The sequence below is a fragment of the Oncorhynchus gorbuscha genome, linkage group LG03, assembly GCF_021184085.1.
Source record: "Oncorhynchus gorbuscha isolate QuinsamMale2020 ecotype Even-year linkage group LG03, OgorEven_v1.0, whole genome shotgun sequence".
Taxonomy (NCBI): Eukaryota; Metazoa; Chordata; class Actinopteri; order Salmoniformes; family Salmonidae; genus Oncorhynchus; species Oncorhynchus gorbuscha.
Window position 1 is genome coordinate 50,234,439 of NC_060175.1, and position 19,843 is coordinate 50,254,281.

The window sequence follows — 19,843 nt, forward strand, 5'->3', positions numbered from 1 at the left end:
ATGAGTATAGTGTTTAGACTGCAGATAATGGCTGGTAATTCAGAGCTCTATATTTATGCTTCATATTTATCCAATTCAAAACTTTATTTTGCATGTTAATGTTTAATAAGGGACCTTGGCTATCCATGGGCACAATTATTAAATATCCGCTGAGATATTTGTTTTTTTATAAATCATACTCTCAATTTTGTACTTATCTGATACAGTGCCTTGCAAAAGTATTTGGCCCCCTTGAACTTTGAGACCTTTTGCCACATTTCAGGCTTCAAACATAAAGATATAAAACTGTATTTTTTTGTGAAGAATCAATAACAAGTGGGACACAATCATGAAGTGGAACGACATTTATTGGATATTTCAAACTTTTTTAACAAATCAAAAACGGAAAAATTGGGCGTGCAAAATTATTCAGCCCCTTTACTTTCAGTGCAGCAAACTCTCTCCAGAAGTTCAGTGAGGATCTCTGAATGATCCAATGTTGACCTAAATAACTAATGATGATAAATACAATCCACCTGTGTGTAATCAAGTCTCCGTATAAATGCACCTGTACTGTGATAGTCTCAGAGGTCCGTTAAAAGCGCAGAGAGCATCATGAAGAACAAGGAACACACCAGGCAGGTCCAAGATACTGTTGTGAAGAAGTTTAAAGCCGGATTTGGATACAAAAATATTTCCCAAGCTTTAAACATCCCAAGGAGCACTGTGCAAGCGATAATATTGAAATGGAAGGAGTATCAGACCACTGCAAATCTACCAAGACCTGGCCGTCCCTCTAAACTTTCAGCTCATACAAGGAGAAGACTGATCAGAGATGCAGCCAAGAGGCCCATGATCACTCTGGATGAACTGCAGAGATCTACAGCTGAGGTGGGAGACTCTGTCCATAGGATAACAATCAGTCGTATATTGCACAAATCTGGCCTTTATGGAAGAGTGGCAAGAAGAAAGCCATTTCTTAAAGATATCCATAAAAAGTGTGGTTTAAAGTTTGCCACAAGCCACCTGGGAGACAAACCAAACATGTGGAAGAAGGTGCTCTGGTCAGATGAAATCAAAATTGAACTTTTGGGCAACAATGCAAAACATTATGTTTGGCGTAAAAGCAACACAGCTCATCACCCTGAACACACCATCCCTGAAAGCGCAAACCACTGCTTTTAATCAGGGCAAGGTGTCTGGCAACATGACTGAATACAAACAGTGCAGCTATTCCCTCCGCAAGGCTATTAAACAAGCTAAGCGTCAGTACAGAGACAAAGTGGAATCTCAATTCAACGGCTCAGACACAAGAGGCATGTGGCAGGGTCTACAGTCAATCAAGGACTACAAGAAGAAACTAAATAACTTTTTTGCCCGCTTTGAGGACAATACAGTGCCACTGACACGGCCTGCAACGAAAACATGCGGTCTCTCCTTCACTGCAGCCGAGGTGAGTAAGACATTTAACGTGTTAACCCTCGCAAGGCTGCAGGCCCAGACGGCATCCCCAGCCGCGCCCTCAGAGCATGCGCAGACCAGCTGGCCGGTGTGTTTACGGACATATTCAATCAATCCCTATACCAGTCTGCTGTTCCCACATGCTTCAAGAGGGCCACCATTGTTCCTGTTCCCAAGAAAGCTAAGGTAACTGAGCTAAACGACTACCGCCCCGTAGCACTCACTTCCGTCATCATGAAGTGCTTTGAGAGACTAGTCAAGGACCATATCACCTCCACCCTACCTGACACCCTAGACCCACTCCAATTTGCTTACCGCCCCAAATAGGTCCACAGACGATGCAATCTCAACCACACTGCACACTGCCCTAACCCACCTGGACAAGAGGAATACCTATGTGAGAATGCTGTTCATCGACTACAGCTCGGCATTCAACACCATAGTACTCTCCAAGCTCGTCATCAAGCTCGAGACCCTGGGTCTCGACCCCGCCCTGTGCAACTGGGTACTGGACTTCCTGACGGGCCGCTCCCCAGGTGGTGAGGGTAGGCAACAACATCTCCTCCCCGCTGATCCTCAACACGGGGGCCCCATAAGGGTGCGTTCTGAGCCCTCTCCTGTACTCCCTGTTCACCCACGACTGCGTGGCCACGCACGCCTCCAACTCAATCATCAAGTTTGCGGACGACACAACAGTGGTAGGCTTGATTACCAACAACGACAAGACGGCCTACAGGGAGGAGGTGAGGGCCCTTGGAGTGTGGTGTCAGGAAAATAACCTCACACTCAACGTTAACAAAACTAAGGAGATGATTGTGGACTTCAGGAAACAGCAGAGGGAACACCCCCCTATCCACATCGATGGAACAGTAGTAGAGAGGGTAGCAAGTTTTAAGTTCCTCAGCATACACATCACAGACAAACTGAATTGGTCCACTCACACTGACAGCGTCGTGAAGAAGGCGCAGCAGCGCCTCTTCAACCTCAGGAGGCTGAAGAAATTCGGCTTGTCACCAAAAGCACTCACAAACTTCTACAGATGCACAATCGAGAGCATCCTGGCGGGCTGTATCACCGCCTGGTACGGCAGCTGCTCCGCCCTCAACCGTAAGGCTCTCCAGAGGGTAGTGAGGTCTGCACAACGCATCACCGGGGGCAAACTACCTGCCCTCCAGGACACCTACACCACCCGATGTTACAGGAAGGCCATAAAGATCATCAAGGACATCAACCACCCGAACCACTGCCTGTTCACCCCGCTATCATCCAGAAGGCGAGGTCAGTACAGGTGCATCAAAGCTGGGACCGAGAGACTGAAAAACAGCTTCTATCTCAAGGCCATCAGACTGTTAAAACAGCCACCACTAACATTGAGTGGCTTCTGCCAACACACTGTAATTGACCCAACTCCAGCCACTTTAATAATGGGAATTGATGGGAAATGATGTAAATATATCACTAGCCACTTTAAACAATGCTACCTTATATAATGTTACTTACCCTACATTATTCATCTCATATGCATACGTATATACTGTACTCTACATCATCGACTGCATCCTTATGTAATACATGTATCACTAGCCACTTTAACTATGCCACTTTGTTTACTTTGTCTACATACTCATCTCATATGTATATACTGTACTCGATACCATCTACTGTATGCTGCTCTGTACCATCACTCATTCATATATCCTTATGTACATATTCTTTATCCCCTTACACTTTGTATAAGACAGTAGTTTTGGAATTGTTAGTTAGATTACTTGTTGGTTATCACTGCATTGTCGGAACTAGAAGCACAAGGATTTCGCTACACTCGCATTAACATCTGCTAACCATGTGTATGTGACAAATAACATTTGATTTGATTTGATCCCCACTGTCAAACATGGTGGTGGCAGCATCATGGTTTGGGCCTGCTTTTCTTCAGCAGGGACAGGGAAGATGGTTAAAATTGATGGGAAGATGGATGGAGCCAAATACAGGACCATTCTGGAAGAAAACCTGATGGAGTCTGCAAAAGACCTGAGACTGGGACGGAGATTTGTCTTCCAACAAGACAATGATCCAAAACATAAAGCAAAATCTACAATGGAAGGGTTCAAAAATAAACATATCCAGGTGTTAGAATGGCCAAGTCAAAGTCCAGACCTGAATCCAATCGAGAATCTGTTGAAAGAACTGAAAACTGCTGTTCACAAATGCTCTCCATCCAACCTCACTGAGCTCGAGCTGTTATGCAAGGAGGAATGGAAAAAATGTCAGTCTCTCGATGTGCAAAACTGATAGAGACATATCCCAAGCGACTTACAGCTGTAATCGCAGCAAAAGGTGGCGCTACAAAGTATTAACTTAAGGGGGCTGAATCATTTTGCACGCCCAATTTTTCAGTTTTTGATTTGTTAAAAAAGTTTGAAATATCCAATAAATGTCATTCCACTTCATGATTGTGTCCCACTTGTTGTTGATTCTTCACAAAAAAAATACAGTTTTATATCTTTATGTTTGAAGCCTGAAATGTGGCAAAAGGTCGCAAAGTTCAAGGGGGCCGAATACTTTCGCAAGGCACTGTATATACATGGGTTGGTCGTTTAACAACCAAACTGTTGTGTGCGCAACCATAGGGCAAAACATATGGGGTTGGCTTAGATTGTTGAAACATGTAAACTATACTTTGTCTCCAATGTTCATTGAAAACATAAATGCATTTCCACAATGAGCACTTGTTATCTCTCAAATACATCATTACAGTTATTAGTTAGCTAGCTAGCTAGCGGATTTTTGCCATTTCAGTATAGTCTAAACAAGACATGGTATCAAGAACGAAATAAAACTAGCTGAAACAAGCCACGTACGATTCCCCAAATGGCAGCTTCTTGTTATTGTTGCCAGCCATCTCGCCATCAGAATCACAAAAACACATCGACTTCTGCCCCATTGAAGCGTGCACAAAGTTTTTGTCAAGTTGTCAGCTAACCCGTCTATAGGAAATGGCTTTAAGACCTGTGCCTTTTAGCCAGTCATATCCTCAATAACAGACATAGTCCAATGGTTGCCAGGGAATGTTGCTTATGGAGAAACGACAATTGCATCAATATAGTAATTAACAGATTGTTTATAACGTTGGCATGTATCATGATATGCCATAATGTCACAACACGGATTAGCCTGTTACAAGCGGCAATGATTACACAAATGTTTATCTGAGGCCCGACAAAAAGAAAATTGACTGCTTGCATAATTATGAAAAATATTACACAAGTGGAGTACTGGAGATTGTTATATGGGAGGAAGTTGTGTCGATAAGTGCAGACATTAGGGAAATGACTCTGCCTCTCTCTCACACACACACACACACACACACACACATTAACACACTTCCAGAAGTATCAGCCACAGCAATGTGTTTGCATATGAACACTGGCAACACCTGCACACACACACACACAATTGCATAAAGCAAGATAGCGTATGCATTGTAAATGTCCACACAACTACATTATACAGACAAAGGCCCTTTAGGTTTTATATGCCAGTTTAACGTTTATGTGAAATACAAATCATGATTTACATTTTTTTTTTACAAAAAAAAAAAACAGTATAAAATTGCTGTGTCGTGAATATTGACAGAGCAATCTATTCCACCTTCTATTAATGTTCTAGTGTGACAAATGTAGATGTTGAGAAGATACAGTACCAGTCAAACGTCTAATAAATATTTATATAAATATACAGTACCAGTCAAAAGTCTAATAAATATATATGTACAGCACCAGTCAAAAGTCTAATAAATACATAAATATATATATACAGTACCAGTCAAATGTCTAATAAATATATATGTATATATACACTACCAGTCAAAAGTTTGGACACACCTACTCATTCAATGATTTTTCTTTATTTTTACTAATTTTTACTAATTTTACTACATTGTAGAATAATAGTGAAGAATATCATTTGTTTAACAATTTTTTGGGTTACTACGTGTGTGTGTGTGTGTGTGTGTGTGTGTGTGTGTGTGTGTGTGTGTGTGTGTGTGTGTGTGTGTGTGTGTGTGTGTGTGTGTGTGTGTGTGTGTTATTTCATAGTTTTGATGTGTTATTTCATAGTTTTGATGTCTTCACTATTATTCTACAATGTAGAAAATAGTAAAAATAAAGAAAAACCCTGGAATGAGTAGGTGTGTCCAAACTTTTTACTGGTAATAGATGTATGTATGTACAGTGGGGCAAAAAAAGTATTTAGTCAGCCACCAATTGTGCAAGTTCTCCCACTTAAAAGGATGAGAGAGGCCTGTAATTTTCATCATAGGTACACTTCAACTATGACAGACAAAATTAGAAGAAAAAAAATCCAGAAAATCACATTGTAGGATTTTTTATTAATTTATTGCAAATTATAGTGGAAAATAAGTATTTGGTCACCTATATACAAGCAAGATTTCTGGCTCTCACAGAACTGTAACTTGTTTTTTTAAGAGGCTCCTCTTTCCTCCACTCGTTACCTGTATTAATGGCACCTGTTTGAACTTGTTATCAGTATAAAAGACACCTGTCCACAACAGTCACACTCCAAACTGCACTATGGTCAAGACCAAAGAGCTGTCAAATTATAGACCTGCACCAGGCTGGGAAGACTGAATCTGCAATAGGTAAGCAGCTTGGTTTGAAGAAATCAACTGTGGCAGCAATTATTAGGAAATGGAAGACATACAAGACCACTGATAATCTCCCTCGATCTGGGGCTCCACGCAAGATCTCACCCCGTGGGGCCAAAACGATCACAAGAACGGTGAGCAAAAATCCCAGAACCACACGGGGGGACCTAGTGAATGACCTGCAGAGAGCTGGGACCAAAGTAACAAAGCCTACCATCAGCAACACACTACGCCGCCAGGGACTCAAATCCTGCAGTGCCAGACGTGTCCCCCTGCTTAAGCCAGTACATGTCCAGGCCCGTCTGAAATTTGCTAGAGAGCATTTGGATGATCCAGAAGAAGATTGGGAGAATGTCATATGGTCAGATGAAAAGAAAATATAACTTTTTGGTAAAAACTCAACTCGTCGTGTTTGGAGGACAAAGAATGCTGAGTTGCATCCAAAGAACACCATACCTACTGTGAAGCATGGGGGTGGATACATCATGCTTTGGGGCTGTTTTTCTGCAAAGGGACCAGGACGACTGATCCGTGTAAAGGAAAGAATGAATGGGGCCAAGTATCGTGAGATTTTGAGTGAAAACCTCCTTCCATCAGCAAGGGCATTGAAGATGAAACATGGCTGGGTCTTTCAGCATGACAATGATCCCAAACACACCGCCCGGGCAACGGAGTGGCTTCGTAAGAAGCATTTCAAGGTCCATGAGTGGCCTAGCCAGTCTCCAGATCTCAACCCCATAGAACATCTTTGGAGGGAGTTGAAAGTCCATGTTGCCCGGCAACAGCCCCAAAACATCACTGCTCTAGAGGAGATCTGCATGGAGAAATGGGCCAAAATACCAGCAACAGTGTGTGAAAACCTCGTGAAGACTTACAGAAAACGTTTGATCTCTGTCATTGCCAACAAAGGGTATTTAACAAAGTATTGAGATCAACTTTTGTTATTGACCAAATACTTATTTTCCACCATAATTTGCAACTAAATTCATAAAAAATCCTAATGTGATTTTCTGGATTTTTCTTCTCATTTTGTTTTTCATAGTTGAAGTGTACCATAGATGAAAATTACAGGCCTCATCTTTTTAAGTGGGAGAACTTGCACAATTGGTGGCTGACTAAATACTTTTTTGTATGTATGTATGTATGTATGTATGTATGTATGTATGTATGTGTGTGTGTGTGTGTGTGTGTGTGTGTGTGTGTGTGTGTGTGTGTGTGTGTGTGTGTGTGTGTGTGTGTGTGTGTGTGTGTGTGTGTGTGTGTGTGTGTGTGTGTGTGTGTGTATTTATTTTAACTTTTGACTGGCACTGTACGTGTTGTGTGACTAGTGGGTGACAGTTAGTTTACCTGTAGCTGGATGGCAGCTGACAGCAGCCTCTCTCTGGAGCATGGTACTGATGGAGCCTGTCACTTCCCTACCGTATGAATCCCTCCCAGATGACTCCTGTTGGACATGGACATACCCCACTGCCGTTCCCATGCTCTCCCTTCACCCGAGCAGACAGACAGATGGACAGGTAGGGCCTGCTCTAAACAACTCTTTTAAACATTTGCCCAGAAGATGCGCTCCCTTTTGTCCAGCCCCTGTATCCTAATGCATGTCAGCCAGCTCTAATCAAGCAGAAAATGGTCATAAATATTTCTTTCTGCTAGATTTCACATTCGCATTTCACACAGGGACATGATATTTTCCCCCTACCTCCGGGGAGCACCTAACGCAAAAACTAGTTTCTTATATTCAAGGCTCATGTTCCTTTAGTATAATGCAGAACATATTCCCAGTGCGGGAGAAAACGGGAAGTGAGAGAGAGGGGGAAAAAAGGGGAGAAACAAGCATAAAGCCCTGTCTTATTTCCTGTGCCATTTACTGGCTAGTACTTTCACAGCCAACCCATTACATCATGTCAGAGATTGTAAACAACTAAATAACAACAGCGCAGTGGAGCCCACAGCTAGAAAGTAACACAACACAACATGCATCCCTGTGTTCCAGAGGGGCTCCCGCCCGGCATCCTCACAGTGGAGCCCACAGCTAGAAAGCAACACAACACGCATCCCTGTGTTCCAGAGGGGCTCCCGCCCGGCATCCTCACAGTGGAGAAAACATTTGTTTTTATTTGTCCATTTAAATAATATATCTTTTTTTTAAGAGAGAGAAAAAGAGCGAATGAGGATTTATACTGGTGGTGCTGTGGGTGACTATTTATGGCAGCCGTCATTCACAGGATGCTGGGGTGCCATCACTTTTCTTTATGATGAGACATCACATCGTAGACGCAACATATCATTCTCTAAATGGTATACAACCATTCAGCTGCACACGCAGGCCCCTCGCCATTTTTCTCTCAAATAGAGGCCACGTCACTCCCGAACGCATCGGAGGTCATTATTAAATCACTGATACATACGTCGATGGGAGACGAGACAAGTCAAATCATCCACTGTGCTCTGAAAGGAGGCAGAGTGAGGGTTCACACAGACGTATATTTACCTCTATAGGTAATCAATTGATTTTAGGAGTCAGTTATTTGTCGTATTGTCATTTCATGATAGCAAGGGAAAATCATGTTGAATACAGACTTAATAATGTCTCATTGTCCATTCCACTACTCATAACCTGCCACCATACAAACCCTGAGAAACGTGGTCTCCCTACCACCACTAACAGCCTCTACGTTTATTGAGATCCTAACGTCCTGCGTGTAGAGACCAAGGTCAGTTCGCCATGTATCTCCATTACAGCACAGCATAGTGACTGTGCTGAATGAAGCCGACACACGTCTGTGCTGCTCATTGTTATGGCCCATCCTACGGAGGCCATTTCCCAGCTAGTGAGTGCAGCATAAGCATTAGGATCATAGCTAGCGATGCTGGGGAGACGGTCAGTGGTGTAACGGGTTAAAAATAAAAAGAAGGATTTCCCAAAGCCTCTGCACTCCCAATGTTACTAACCAAGGAGGTTCAAAAGTCACACAAAAAAAGCTCACTGCTCTATTCTTCGACAGGGAGAATTGATGTGTAGAGCAGGGAAACAAGAAGGTGGGGGAGATAATAGAAAAATCTCTCTGGTTCTTTCTCAAGCACCTTCATCACCATTTGGCAGCTAAACCGTTTAGAGGCATTCTGAGCCCTTTAACCCAATGAGTCCCACCATAACACCAGTGTGATTTGGACTTCTAACTCCTTTTAAACATGGTGTTTTTTCTATTTCTTCTGCATACCAACCATTAGTCTGTGTGATTAACGGGAGCTGAGCTAGAGCCATGTTTGGGAAACAAGGCAGTTTCTTTTATTTTTTACAAAAACATCTGAAGAGTCAGAATGGTTTAATCTACAAACTACTAAAAGCTATCTATGAAAAGCTGAGACGCTCAAAAACACACACATGTAACATGTTTATGACGCTCACAAGCTACACAACAGCCATTAGAAGGTAAGCAGTTCTTCTACATAGAAGATCATAGGAAATCCCAGGACATAGTGTCTATAATACTGTAATAAGCTCACATAGTTGCAGACAGGTGTCCCACTGACGAGGCGCCTAGCCCTTTATAAACAGCTTGGAAAATTCCAGAAAATAATGTCATGGCTTTAGAAGCTTCAGATAGGCTAACTGACATCATTTGAGTCAATTGGAGGTGTACCTGTGGATATATCTCAAGGCCTACCTTGGTGCCTCTTTGCTTGACATCATGGGAAAATCAAAAGAAATCAACCAAGACCTCAGAAAAAAAATGGTACACCTCCATAAGTCTGGTTCATCCTTGGGAGCAATTTCCAAACGCCTGAAGGTACCACGTTCATCTGTACAAACAATAGTACGCAAGTATAAACACCATAGGACCATATCCACAGTAAAACGTGTCCTATATTGACATAACCTGAAAGGAAGAAACCACTGCTTCAAAACCACCATAAAAAAAAGCCAGACTACGGTTTGCAACTGCACATGGGGACAAAGATCATACTTTTTGTAGATATGTCCTCTGGTCTGATGAAACAAAAATTGAATTGTTTGGCCATAATGACCATTGTTATGTTTGGAGGAAAAAGGGGGAGGCAGCATCATGTTGACTGGTGCACTTCACAAAATAGATGGCATCATGAGGGCGGAAAATTATGTGGATATATTGAAGCAACATCTCAAGACATCAGTCAGGAAGTTAAAGCTTGGTCGCAAATGGGTCTTCCAAATGGACAATGACCCCAAGCATACTTCCAAAGTTGTTGCAAAATGGCTTAAGGACAACAAAGTCAAGGTATTGTAGTGGCCATCACAAAGCCCTGACCTCAATCCTATAGAAAATTTGTGGGCAGAACTGAAAAAGCGTGTGCGAGCAAGGAGGCCTACAAACCTGACTCAGTTACACCAGCTCTGTCAGGAGGAATGGGCCAAAATTCACCCAACTTATTGTGGGAAGCTTGTGGAAGGCTCCCTGAAACATTTGACCCAAATTAAACAATTTAAAGGCAATGCTACCAAATACTAATTGAGTGTATGTAAACTTCTGACTTACTGGGAATGTGATGAAAGAAATAAAAGCTGAAATAAATCACTCTCTCTACTGTTATTCTGCCATTTCCAATTCTTAAAATAAAGTAGTGATCCTAGCTGACCTAAAACAGGGAATTTTTACTAAGATTAAATGTCAGGAATTGTCAAAAACTGAGTTTAAATGTATTTGGCTAAGATGTATGAAAGCATCCGACTTCAACTGTAAATGAAAATATTATTTTTGCTGGGGTCTCTGGACTGACAGGGTTGTAGCCGTTTTCATTTCAATATCAAATCATTTCTGGGTAACAATTAAGCACCTTACTGTAATAGATAATTTTGCTAGGACTGTCTAGGAGTGATCCGAGTTGGGAAGGGAAAACTGAAAACTAGCTGTTATTGGCAGAGAGGTTTGGAACTCACTTTGTTATTGGTATATTATCCAATTTAACGCATGGTGATGTCACCATGGAAAGCTGAACCTCCTGCCCATGCAAATCTGCTGATTAGAAGGTCCTGTGTAGATAGTTGCAATTTCCTGAAAATGCTATCAGGAAATAACACTGATTACATTGTTTCACACATTTACAGTGTTAGTTTCATCAGCTGTCGTACAATATGATACAAAACACACACAAAAAAATACGAATTTTGACTGCACTGGGCCTTTAAGAAACAGGCGGCAGGCACATTCTTCACAAGGTGCTCTGGGGAGCAATATCACAGGCCTGCGTGCTAACAGACGCCTGGCAGGAGTAAACAGGCGTTTTGCTGCCATCACTTTGCTCCCCTCCAGTCTCCAGCTCTTCCCTCTCTGTCACCTGGGCCATGCCTGCCCAGTCTCAGCACTGAGGTCTGACGGCGTGAATGAACATTGACGTCTGTTATCCACAGTGATGCGTGTAGATTATGAATAAGACATAAAAAGACAGTTTCACTACACCGCTTTTGCATTAGCAGGCTACTCTCTCGATTGGCAATGCCCTCCCCCACCCCCAATACACACATACACACCCTCTCTATCTGTGTACTATTGTGGCCTCTGGAGCCCCAATAAATGCCTTAATCTGAAGCGAATGAAGCTACAAGGATTAGGGTTTTATTGAAACAAATAAGTGTTTTATTGGGAGAAAGCCCCAGTTTCAATTTCAATACCACGTTTAAACCTTATCTGCCAAATCCTTAGGGCCCATTCTATGTTAATTGGATCTACATTGCACTTGCATTGGGGGTGTTAACATGCACAGCCTATGAATATTAATTACCCAGAAGTTTTCTGTGGAGAAAATACTTTCCTGATACATATTAATTCTATGAAGTTTTTAAAGTAGAGCTCTCATTAAAAATGTATAAGCCCTGTGCTTAAATGTTTTCCCAAGACGACTTGTGTATCTTTAACTTGATCCCTAATAAATTGGGCCAAATTGGCCATCCTAAAAGACTAGTTTCTCCGAAAAAGGCATTATTATTCAACTCGATGTAAACATTCCATTCCACTGAATAACGGGTTTTGTTTAAACAGTGTTTTGACTATGGCTATTAAAACCTTTCATGTTAAGGCCTGTACTTTCCCAACCCAAGCCTCCCGAGTCCCTGTTAAAGCGGTTACTTGTTTACATCGCTAAACACACAATCTGCTCAACAATAACAGACCAATACCAGTGTGTGTGTGTGTGTGTGTGTGTGTGTGTGTGTGTGTGTGTGTGTGTGTGTGTGTGTGTGTGTGTGTGTGTGTGTGTGTGTGTGTGTGTGTGTGTGTGTGTGTGTGTGTGTGTGTGTGTGTGTGTGTGTGTGTGTGTGTGTGTGCGTGCGTGCATATGCGTGCCTTGACTGTGAACGTGGGGTTTGAGGGGTAGGTTTGTGGGTATGCGGGTATTATGCATTTAGTCAAAAACCCTCGCAACGGTTCAGCCCTTCCAATAAGCCATTGAAAACTGAACCAATACAGACGTGTTTCCCTGTCTGCCTCTCCACACCAGCTGCTCCAGACACCTGCTCAGAAGTTTAGAGTTCCCCTCTTCAGCACTAACACACAGACACGCCATCAAAGACCATCCGGGCGCCACACAATGAGAGCCACTTCACGCTTCCTAATGATACCAGCATACAGGCGCATCATTTACATAGGAAGCAGTGGCCACACTGACCCAACATAACACACTTCTGAGGGCTTTCTTTAAAGAGGGGCGTGGAGGGGTGAAGGGGGAGGGGAGCACCGTTACATCATCCTGATAAATACGGGATGCACAACAATACACCTTCCACTCTACTACACCCCCTCCCCTACGCACACACCGCTAACTCCTCCTTTAATGTCTTTTTCCAGGCGCTGACTGTTTGACCTGAAATCCATTATCCCCCATGTTTCTTTTCATGTGGCCGGGGTGAGCTGCAGTACAGTAGTGAATGACTTACCTTGCAGCGCTGCTGTCTTGTTGGGGCATGGGGGAAGTGAAGAGGCTCTCTGATTACCTCATTGTGAAACAACTCCTCAGACCCCCCCGCCTGCCCACATGAAACAGGTCGGGGAGGGGGTGTAAACAGGATGTCAACCCATGGAACAGTCAACTATTTTAAACTCGGGGGTATGGCATGGTATGCACACATGCAACGTGTACTTCATCTCTTTCTGCTGCTGCTTGCCCGGCGGGCTGAAAGGACATGCTGGAGGTAGACTCAACAAAATGGATGAGTTCATGAGCTGGCCATTTTGGAATGTAGCCATAGGGAGAGGTTCTGCTATTGAGGTTACCTTCAAAACACATGAAGAACAAAACTAAACAAGACATGACAAAAGGCTTCAGAAGTCATACAATGCTAGACTAAACAGATCTCTCTTTCCCTGGGAGAGAAATATATTGCATGTAACAATTAACTTGACTCAAAAAGCAATATGGTTCAATTGCGGAAGGCTTAGGCCTTCGACAAAAACAGTGATGAAGTTTTATTTTCTACAGGTAACTGACAAAATAAAGGAAACCCCAACACAAAGAGTTTTAATAGTATGTTGGGGCACCGCGAGCCAGAACAGCTTCAATGCACCTTGGCATAGATTCAACAAGTGTCTGGAACTCTATTGGAGGGATGCGACACCATTATTCCACGATACGTTTTTGCTGATGGAGGTGGAGAACACCGTCTCAGGTGCCGCTCCAGAATCTCCTCTAAGTGTTCAATTGGGTATACTTTGAATCGCTCATTTACTCAAGTGTTTCCATCATTTTGGCAGTTACCTGTACATACAAGCACAGTACTGTTCAATTTCCACCTCCATCAGTATGATTATTAATCAGATCACACGTCAATTGCCAAACCCACCAAAGAAATTCAGCCTGTAATAAAACTGTCATCCGCTCCACTATAAAGACAGATGTTGTGAGTTGTGTGATAACATAATTAAACTGTTCTGTGAGGGATTCCATAAAATTATTCAAATTGGAAGAGCACTATAATTTTACCAATAAAGCAATTTAGGGCCAATATGTAGTGTCATAACACTGATGTTATCCGTTCCCCCAGATTTACAATAAGTTGCAGCCCCTACCGTCCCCAGCCCGATCTGACAGACATAAAGCAGTGTGTATCCTTTCAACATGATCCTCTCTGAGATGGGGAGTGTGTGTGTGTGTGTGTGTGTGTGTGTGTGTGTGTGTGTGTGTGTGTGTGTGTGTGTGTGTGTGTGTGTGTGTGTGTGTGTGTGTGTGTGTGTGTGTGTGTGTGTGTGTGTGTGTGTGTGTGTGTAGCAACCCTCAGCAAGGAAACACATTGAGGGAATAATGCGCCATAGCTCTTGGACACCAACCACACAGAGAAACCTGCCCTTTATCATACGCATTAGCTATGCAGCACTGAACAGATATACAGCTATGAGAAAACACAAAGATGCTCAATTCAAATGTGTGGTGATAAGGAGCGTTTTCTCCTTTCTTGTAATGTATTTCAACTGAGGAAGCTGCTTGTGGTTCTCTTCCACTGAACTCCACAGTCGAGTGCACACAATCAGCAGCCAACCATCCCAGCAGCGTGAGGGCTGCTTTGCGCTCTCCTTTGACCTGATGCTGTTAACCTCTCTCATCTAAGTAGTCTCCTACTGACCAGAACAGAGGCCTCAGCAGCCCTGGCCCTGCTGTACTGTACCTGTCTGTCCTACAGTAGTCTGGAAACGGGAGAAAGTAATTTGAGTCTGCTTATCGCTTAGCACTTCCTCCTCTGGTGTGTGCACCTCAATGCAGAGTTCAGCAACGCGACGGACGGACAGGCTGAGCTGAATGCGTGTGTGCGCGCACATCTCGCTCGCTCTCTCTCTCTCTGCCACCATGTCCATAAGAGACCTTGTAAGGTTTGCATTATGCAAACAGCTAACCTGTGCCTGCTCAGCTCTTTCCGCTGTTACGTGTGAAGAGCCAGTGTCGTCTCTCCCTTTTGCACACGCAACGCTACAGTACGGATGGCCCTTCTCCGTCACAGAGGGAGAACAAACTCCCATCATGGTTTGCCTTATCTTGTGACTTGCAAAAAAAAGCTTTAGAGCATTTGTCTGACAAAAAAGCCTGGATGGATGTTTCTGCAATAGAGGAAAAGCAATGCTTCATCCGACTGTTGTTCTTTTTCTGATAATATTGTTGGAATGTTTTTTTTTGTATCACTGAGGAACGATGATATTTAAGGAATCTCTCCAACTTGATTAAAAGGACACTTCTAAGAGACAGGATATTAATATTTAATAGTCCACAGTCATATCAGCTGAACCCAATTCCTAGCAGAATAATCAATTGTTTTGCTCAAACATGCAAGAGATTACTGCCTAAATGAACCATAAATCACTACCAACAGCAGTATATGTAGGAACTTGAATGTGCTGGATGGAGTCAACAGCAGCACAAAATACTGCAGTATCTAAATGTTCAATCGCGTCATCGCTGTGACTGCCTGCCTGTTGATGTGGCTGGCTGCATCTGGTCTGTTCTATTATGTGACTTCTCCTTTGGCCATCAGAACTTCCTCATGCAAAATCAATAACAAGCTGTTGCATAAACACAGCCTTTTTTACATATTTGTCTTCATAATTTCTATCATCATTCATTTCCTCATGAAAGGGACTTAGTGAAAACCACAACTTCTGCACAAGCAGCAAGAAAGTTTAGCAACAACATTTAAAAAAAGTAGTCATATTCAAAAAGTATAGGGTGTAAACCTTTTGTTTGGTTGACTCAACATTACCCGACATTTATCTACCAAATGGGTACATTTTGGTTCAAACAGAAAATGTCCATACAGTGAATGGCTTTAGATGTTTGGGCTGATTTAAAATCTCTGAACCGACATCAACAAGGCACAAGCAGAAACATCTGAATGATCCCCAGACTTTCTAACACAAAAGCAACAAATAAAAGTTGCACATGGCAAAAGCCTAGATGAAATTGCTAAAATATGAGCAAATAAACACTCAAGCTATTTCTCATAAAAGAAAAAGATAATAAAGATTTTGTTGTCCAAAAAATGCCAATAAGGGGGAACTACTTCAATTGTAGATTTAGATAAGCCATGCGAGCACCTTGCTGTTGAGGTATTCCAGCCCAATATTTGACTTACTAATAAAGATGTTTAAACCAAGCTTATGGTCCACTTCCCCCAAATCTGACTGGTCGACAAGATGAATTCCCCTGTCAGAATCAAGATGATCAAACAGATTACAATTATTTTATCCCCCATCTTTATTAATGAGCACTGTCTTTCATAGTTATGTTCCCTAATAAGAATAAATGATATGCCACCCCCAGGTTTGTTGTTCACCCTGACTCAGGGGATATATTCGCACTTTGAGTCAGAGAAAATTCTAGATTGATTTCTGCATCACCAAAAGGGAAATGGTGTCTTGGATGATTCCCAGAGAACAAAGACACAGAAGGCCACTTGTCTGTCAGGTTATATTAGTGCAACCAGCAAAGAAAACGGAAACGACAGACTGCAAAATGCCACAAAAGTAAAAGTTATCAAGTAATTGAGCGAAGATCTTAATGCCCATGCGACAATTAACATGGTTCATGATGCATGAGTGAAAATCCTGGGTTAGCCTAATGGGAGAATAAAAAGACAGGCGCATTTCCCCCAGAATCCTCTACTGGTAAGTACCCTATCAAAGGAGAGCGTCAGGAGCGGAGAATGAGACATCTCGTCCTTCATCCCAAACCATGCACCATTTATCACACAGAACAATGAATCTATCCGCCTTCCTCTCTCCGTCCCCATCATCAACCGCATGGTACGCCACAGAAATTAACCACGGGCCTGGTTCAAAAGGACAAACAGAAAGAAAACATGTGCTATTCAAATGCACAGGAAAACAATTACACAGGATTAAATTCACGAATAAAGTTGTTGATTCTAAATTGTTTTCCTAAATGACTGATCTGAGAGAATCATTATTCACTCCATATGACTTTAAAATAGAGACCAGTGCTGGATGGTTGGCTCTATTCTCGGGAGAAGGATTTTCTTCTCTCTCTCTCCTTGGTGTCAAGTGCGCATCCATGACACTTCCCTGCTCTCCCTCTCATCTGCCTCACATTCATCAAAGTTGTAACCCTGTTGTCTTTGCAGAGCGAATCAGAATGCGCCCCTGGCAAAGAATGAAGGAAAAGTCAACAGGAATTAAGTTTCAGTGCAACTGTTTACTCAACTGTGGCTTGCAGTTATTGAAATTTTATCCACGGTTTTGTGTGACTCCTGCAGTAATGAATTCAGTATGGCTGTGATTTTCTCACTGACGACATACTCGTTTTGAGCTGGAAAAAGAGAGGGAGACAGCTAGAGCAGCAGTGATGGAGGGGAGATAGGAGGGACAGACAGCTATGTGGAGTAGTGGGCCGTCAGGTCTAACACTGAGACACAAGTAGAGTACATCCTTTTACGTCTACTTGGGTTTTTCTATTACTGCTGCTGGAGCTGCTGGAAAGCATGCATTTGCAACTTTGCGGGTGTTAATGTTACTGGCTTGCAACAAATATGTAATGTTTGGCATATTACTTCAAATGTGCTGTACGTGTTCAGAGGCCAATTTTCATGATAAGTGCTTCAAATGAATAAGATTGTATTATTTTCTTTGAGACAAAATGCATGATTTAGCATGGGGCCTTACAGTATACCGATGTTGATAGATATGCTGTGACAACAGACAGCAACAAAAGAGGCTGTACATCATGACTAAACTGCTCCTGACAACAAACCCAGTCATTCTGTGATGCCACAATAGCATGAGACACAGTGATCTTTTCAATGCTGTTTCCTTAAACACACTGTCGCGTGGCACACATAACACTGACACCAACAGAAAGAGCTTGTCTGTTTGCCTCAAGTCTCAGATGGTGAAAATGTTTTGGGCTTTACTAATAATAAAGCTACCGCCATTCTTCGGGCCTCATTGGTCGGACACAGAGGAGTGTGGCATTAGTTGTGAGTGTGAGGCGTGTTTACAATGAGCCAAGGGAAAACCCGGTCAGCCCATTGGACAGCACAGCACTCAAACTGTCAGAGAATCGTGTGGCACCCACACACTTAAAATATGTTGACCTACCTTGATAAATATTTCACCAAAATGCAGATGCTGCATGCTACAATAAACATGTCCGCACCCAAACAACACAATGACTGAGCGAGGCCTCCCCCCCCCCACTCTTAAAAAATTTTTTTTTAACGCCATTGAATATACATAAATGATTATAATAATGTGTTTATGCACTTTGGAACAGGATTAAATATTAACAAGCACTTTAGAGGTAGGCTAGGGACTGCTGTTCACATGGGTTCATAACGACAGGTGTGAAGAGAGGAACCTAGTTGACCTGGTGCTGCTGGAGATGGATCAGGTCTGCTGCCGACGGGGTCGTCACTGTCCCGTGCCTCGCGTCCCTGGCTCCGCCCTCCAAGCTCGCTGCTCCATTCTGATTGGCCGGACCGTTGCTTGTCGCCTCTGTCCCAGATTCTTGCATCATGACTTCAAAACCTGAAGGAGCAGAGAGTAGGAGAAAAAGCTTCTAAAACAAGGTACAGTACAGGGGACACAGTACGTTTCAACCCGGGCCACACTTTTCGTCCACGTTTATTACCGGTTTTCCTACTGGTTCATGCATGTCTGTTTCTTGTTTGTTTGCTTGCACTGTATTCAGCGAAGCAAACACACGCACACACTCTCATAGACTCTCTTTCCACTGGGTGATAAACTAGTGTCTTGTTGTGTCTTTCCAGACCAGATACTTTACAAATGACAAGCCCATACTGGGTTGGAGGGAGGAGCATGGCTCAGGTTCTGTTAGTGTTCTCCTTCACGGCTGTGTAGAAGGCAGGGGATCGAAACACACATCTTGGAAGAACCCAACCTCAGTAAGGCAAAGCAGAGGAGCCCAAGAAAACACTCACCCTCACAAACAAAACACTTTCTATGGAAATGGGTATATTTACTTGTATGGTCCCAGAAGAACCACTGCAGAATGGCTTTTTAATGGGAAACAGGGCCAACAGGGGGGCCTGCCTGCCAAAGGATCTCCGCGAGAAACATCCATTTTAAAACCGAGTGAAAACACTGAAAACCTACAGGGGTGCTCAATTAACACCAACATGAGTCTACCAAAAACATGTTCTGTTATTACTTCATTTTAAAGAAGAATATGCTGTATTACAAAGGGCTATACACTGAGTGTACAAAATGTTAAGAACAGCTTCCTAATATTGAGTACCATGCCCTCATTGTCCCCCCATTTTGTCCTCAGAAAAGCCTCAATTTGTCAGGGCATGGACTCTACAAGGTGTCGAAAGTTCATTATGTTTTGTACACTCAGTGTATATGCTCTATAATTGCATATTTTTCAATCTTTTTCTAAATAAACTAGATGGTAATTTAACAAAGTAAAATTGGGGACTTGCTTTGGCTCTTTAAACTAATTTTTGTGGTAATGGAAGAAGTGTTATGATTTTAGATTCGAAAAATACAGAAGAAGTCAAAGATTTTCTACACAGTAAATGTTGGTCTAAGTTTTTGGGAAAGTGGTTAAAATGTCAGTTGTTTTTAAGGAATTCGGTATTTTGGCAATGAAGCTCTTTATCTACTTCCGTTTTAAGGAAGTTGCTAACTGGCGTTAGCGCAATAGCTAGCACAATACCTGGATGTCTATGGTAACAGCTAGAAAGCATGCTAACTGTTACCATAGAAGACCAGGCATTGTGCTAATGCTAGTTATCATTGGCTC

General features: G+C 42.6%; 1 protein-coding gene across 11 annotated transcripts in view; it reads right to left on the reverse strand.

Moving 5' to 3' along the window:
- The window catches only part of foxp1b (forkhead box P1b), a 229,434-nt gene that overhangs the window by 82,220 nt on the left and 127,371 nt on the right, over positions 1-19,843 (reverse strand). For all 11 annotated transcript variants that reach the window (XM_046342800.1, XM_046342792.1, XM_046342801.1 and 8 more), the window contains one exon: positions 18,443-18,603. In XM_046342800.1, the coding sequence (XP_046198756.1) occupies positions 18,443-18,592 (150 nt within the window). In that variant the 5' untranslated portion in view covers positions 18,593-18,603. The remainder of the gene's footprint in view (positions 1-18,442; positions 18,604-19,843) is intronic.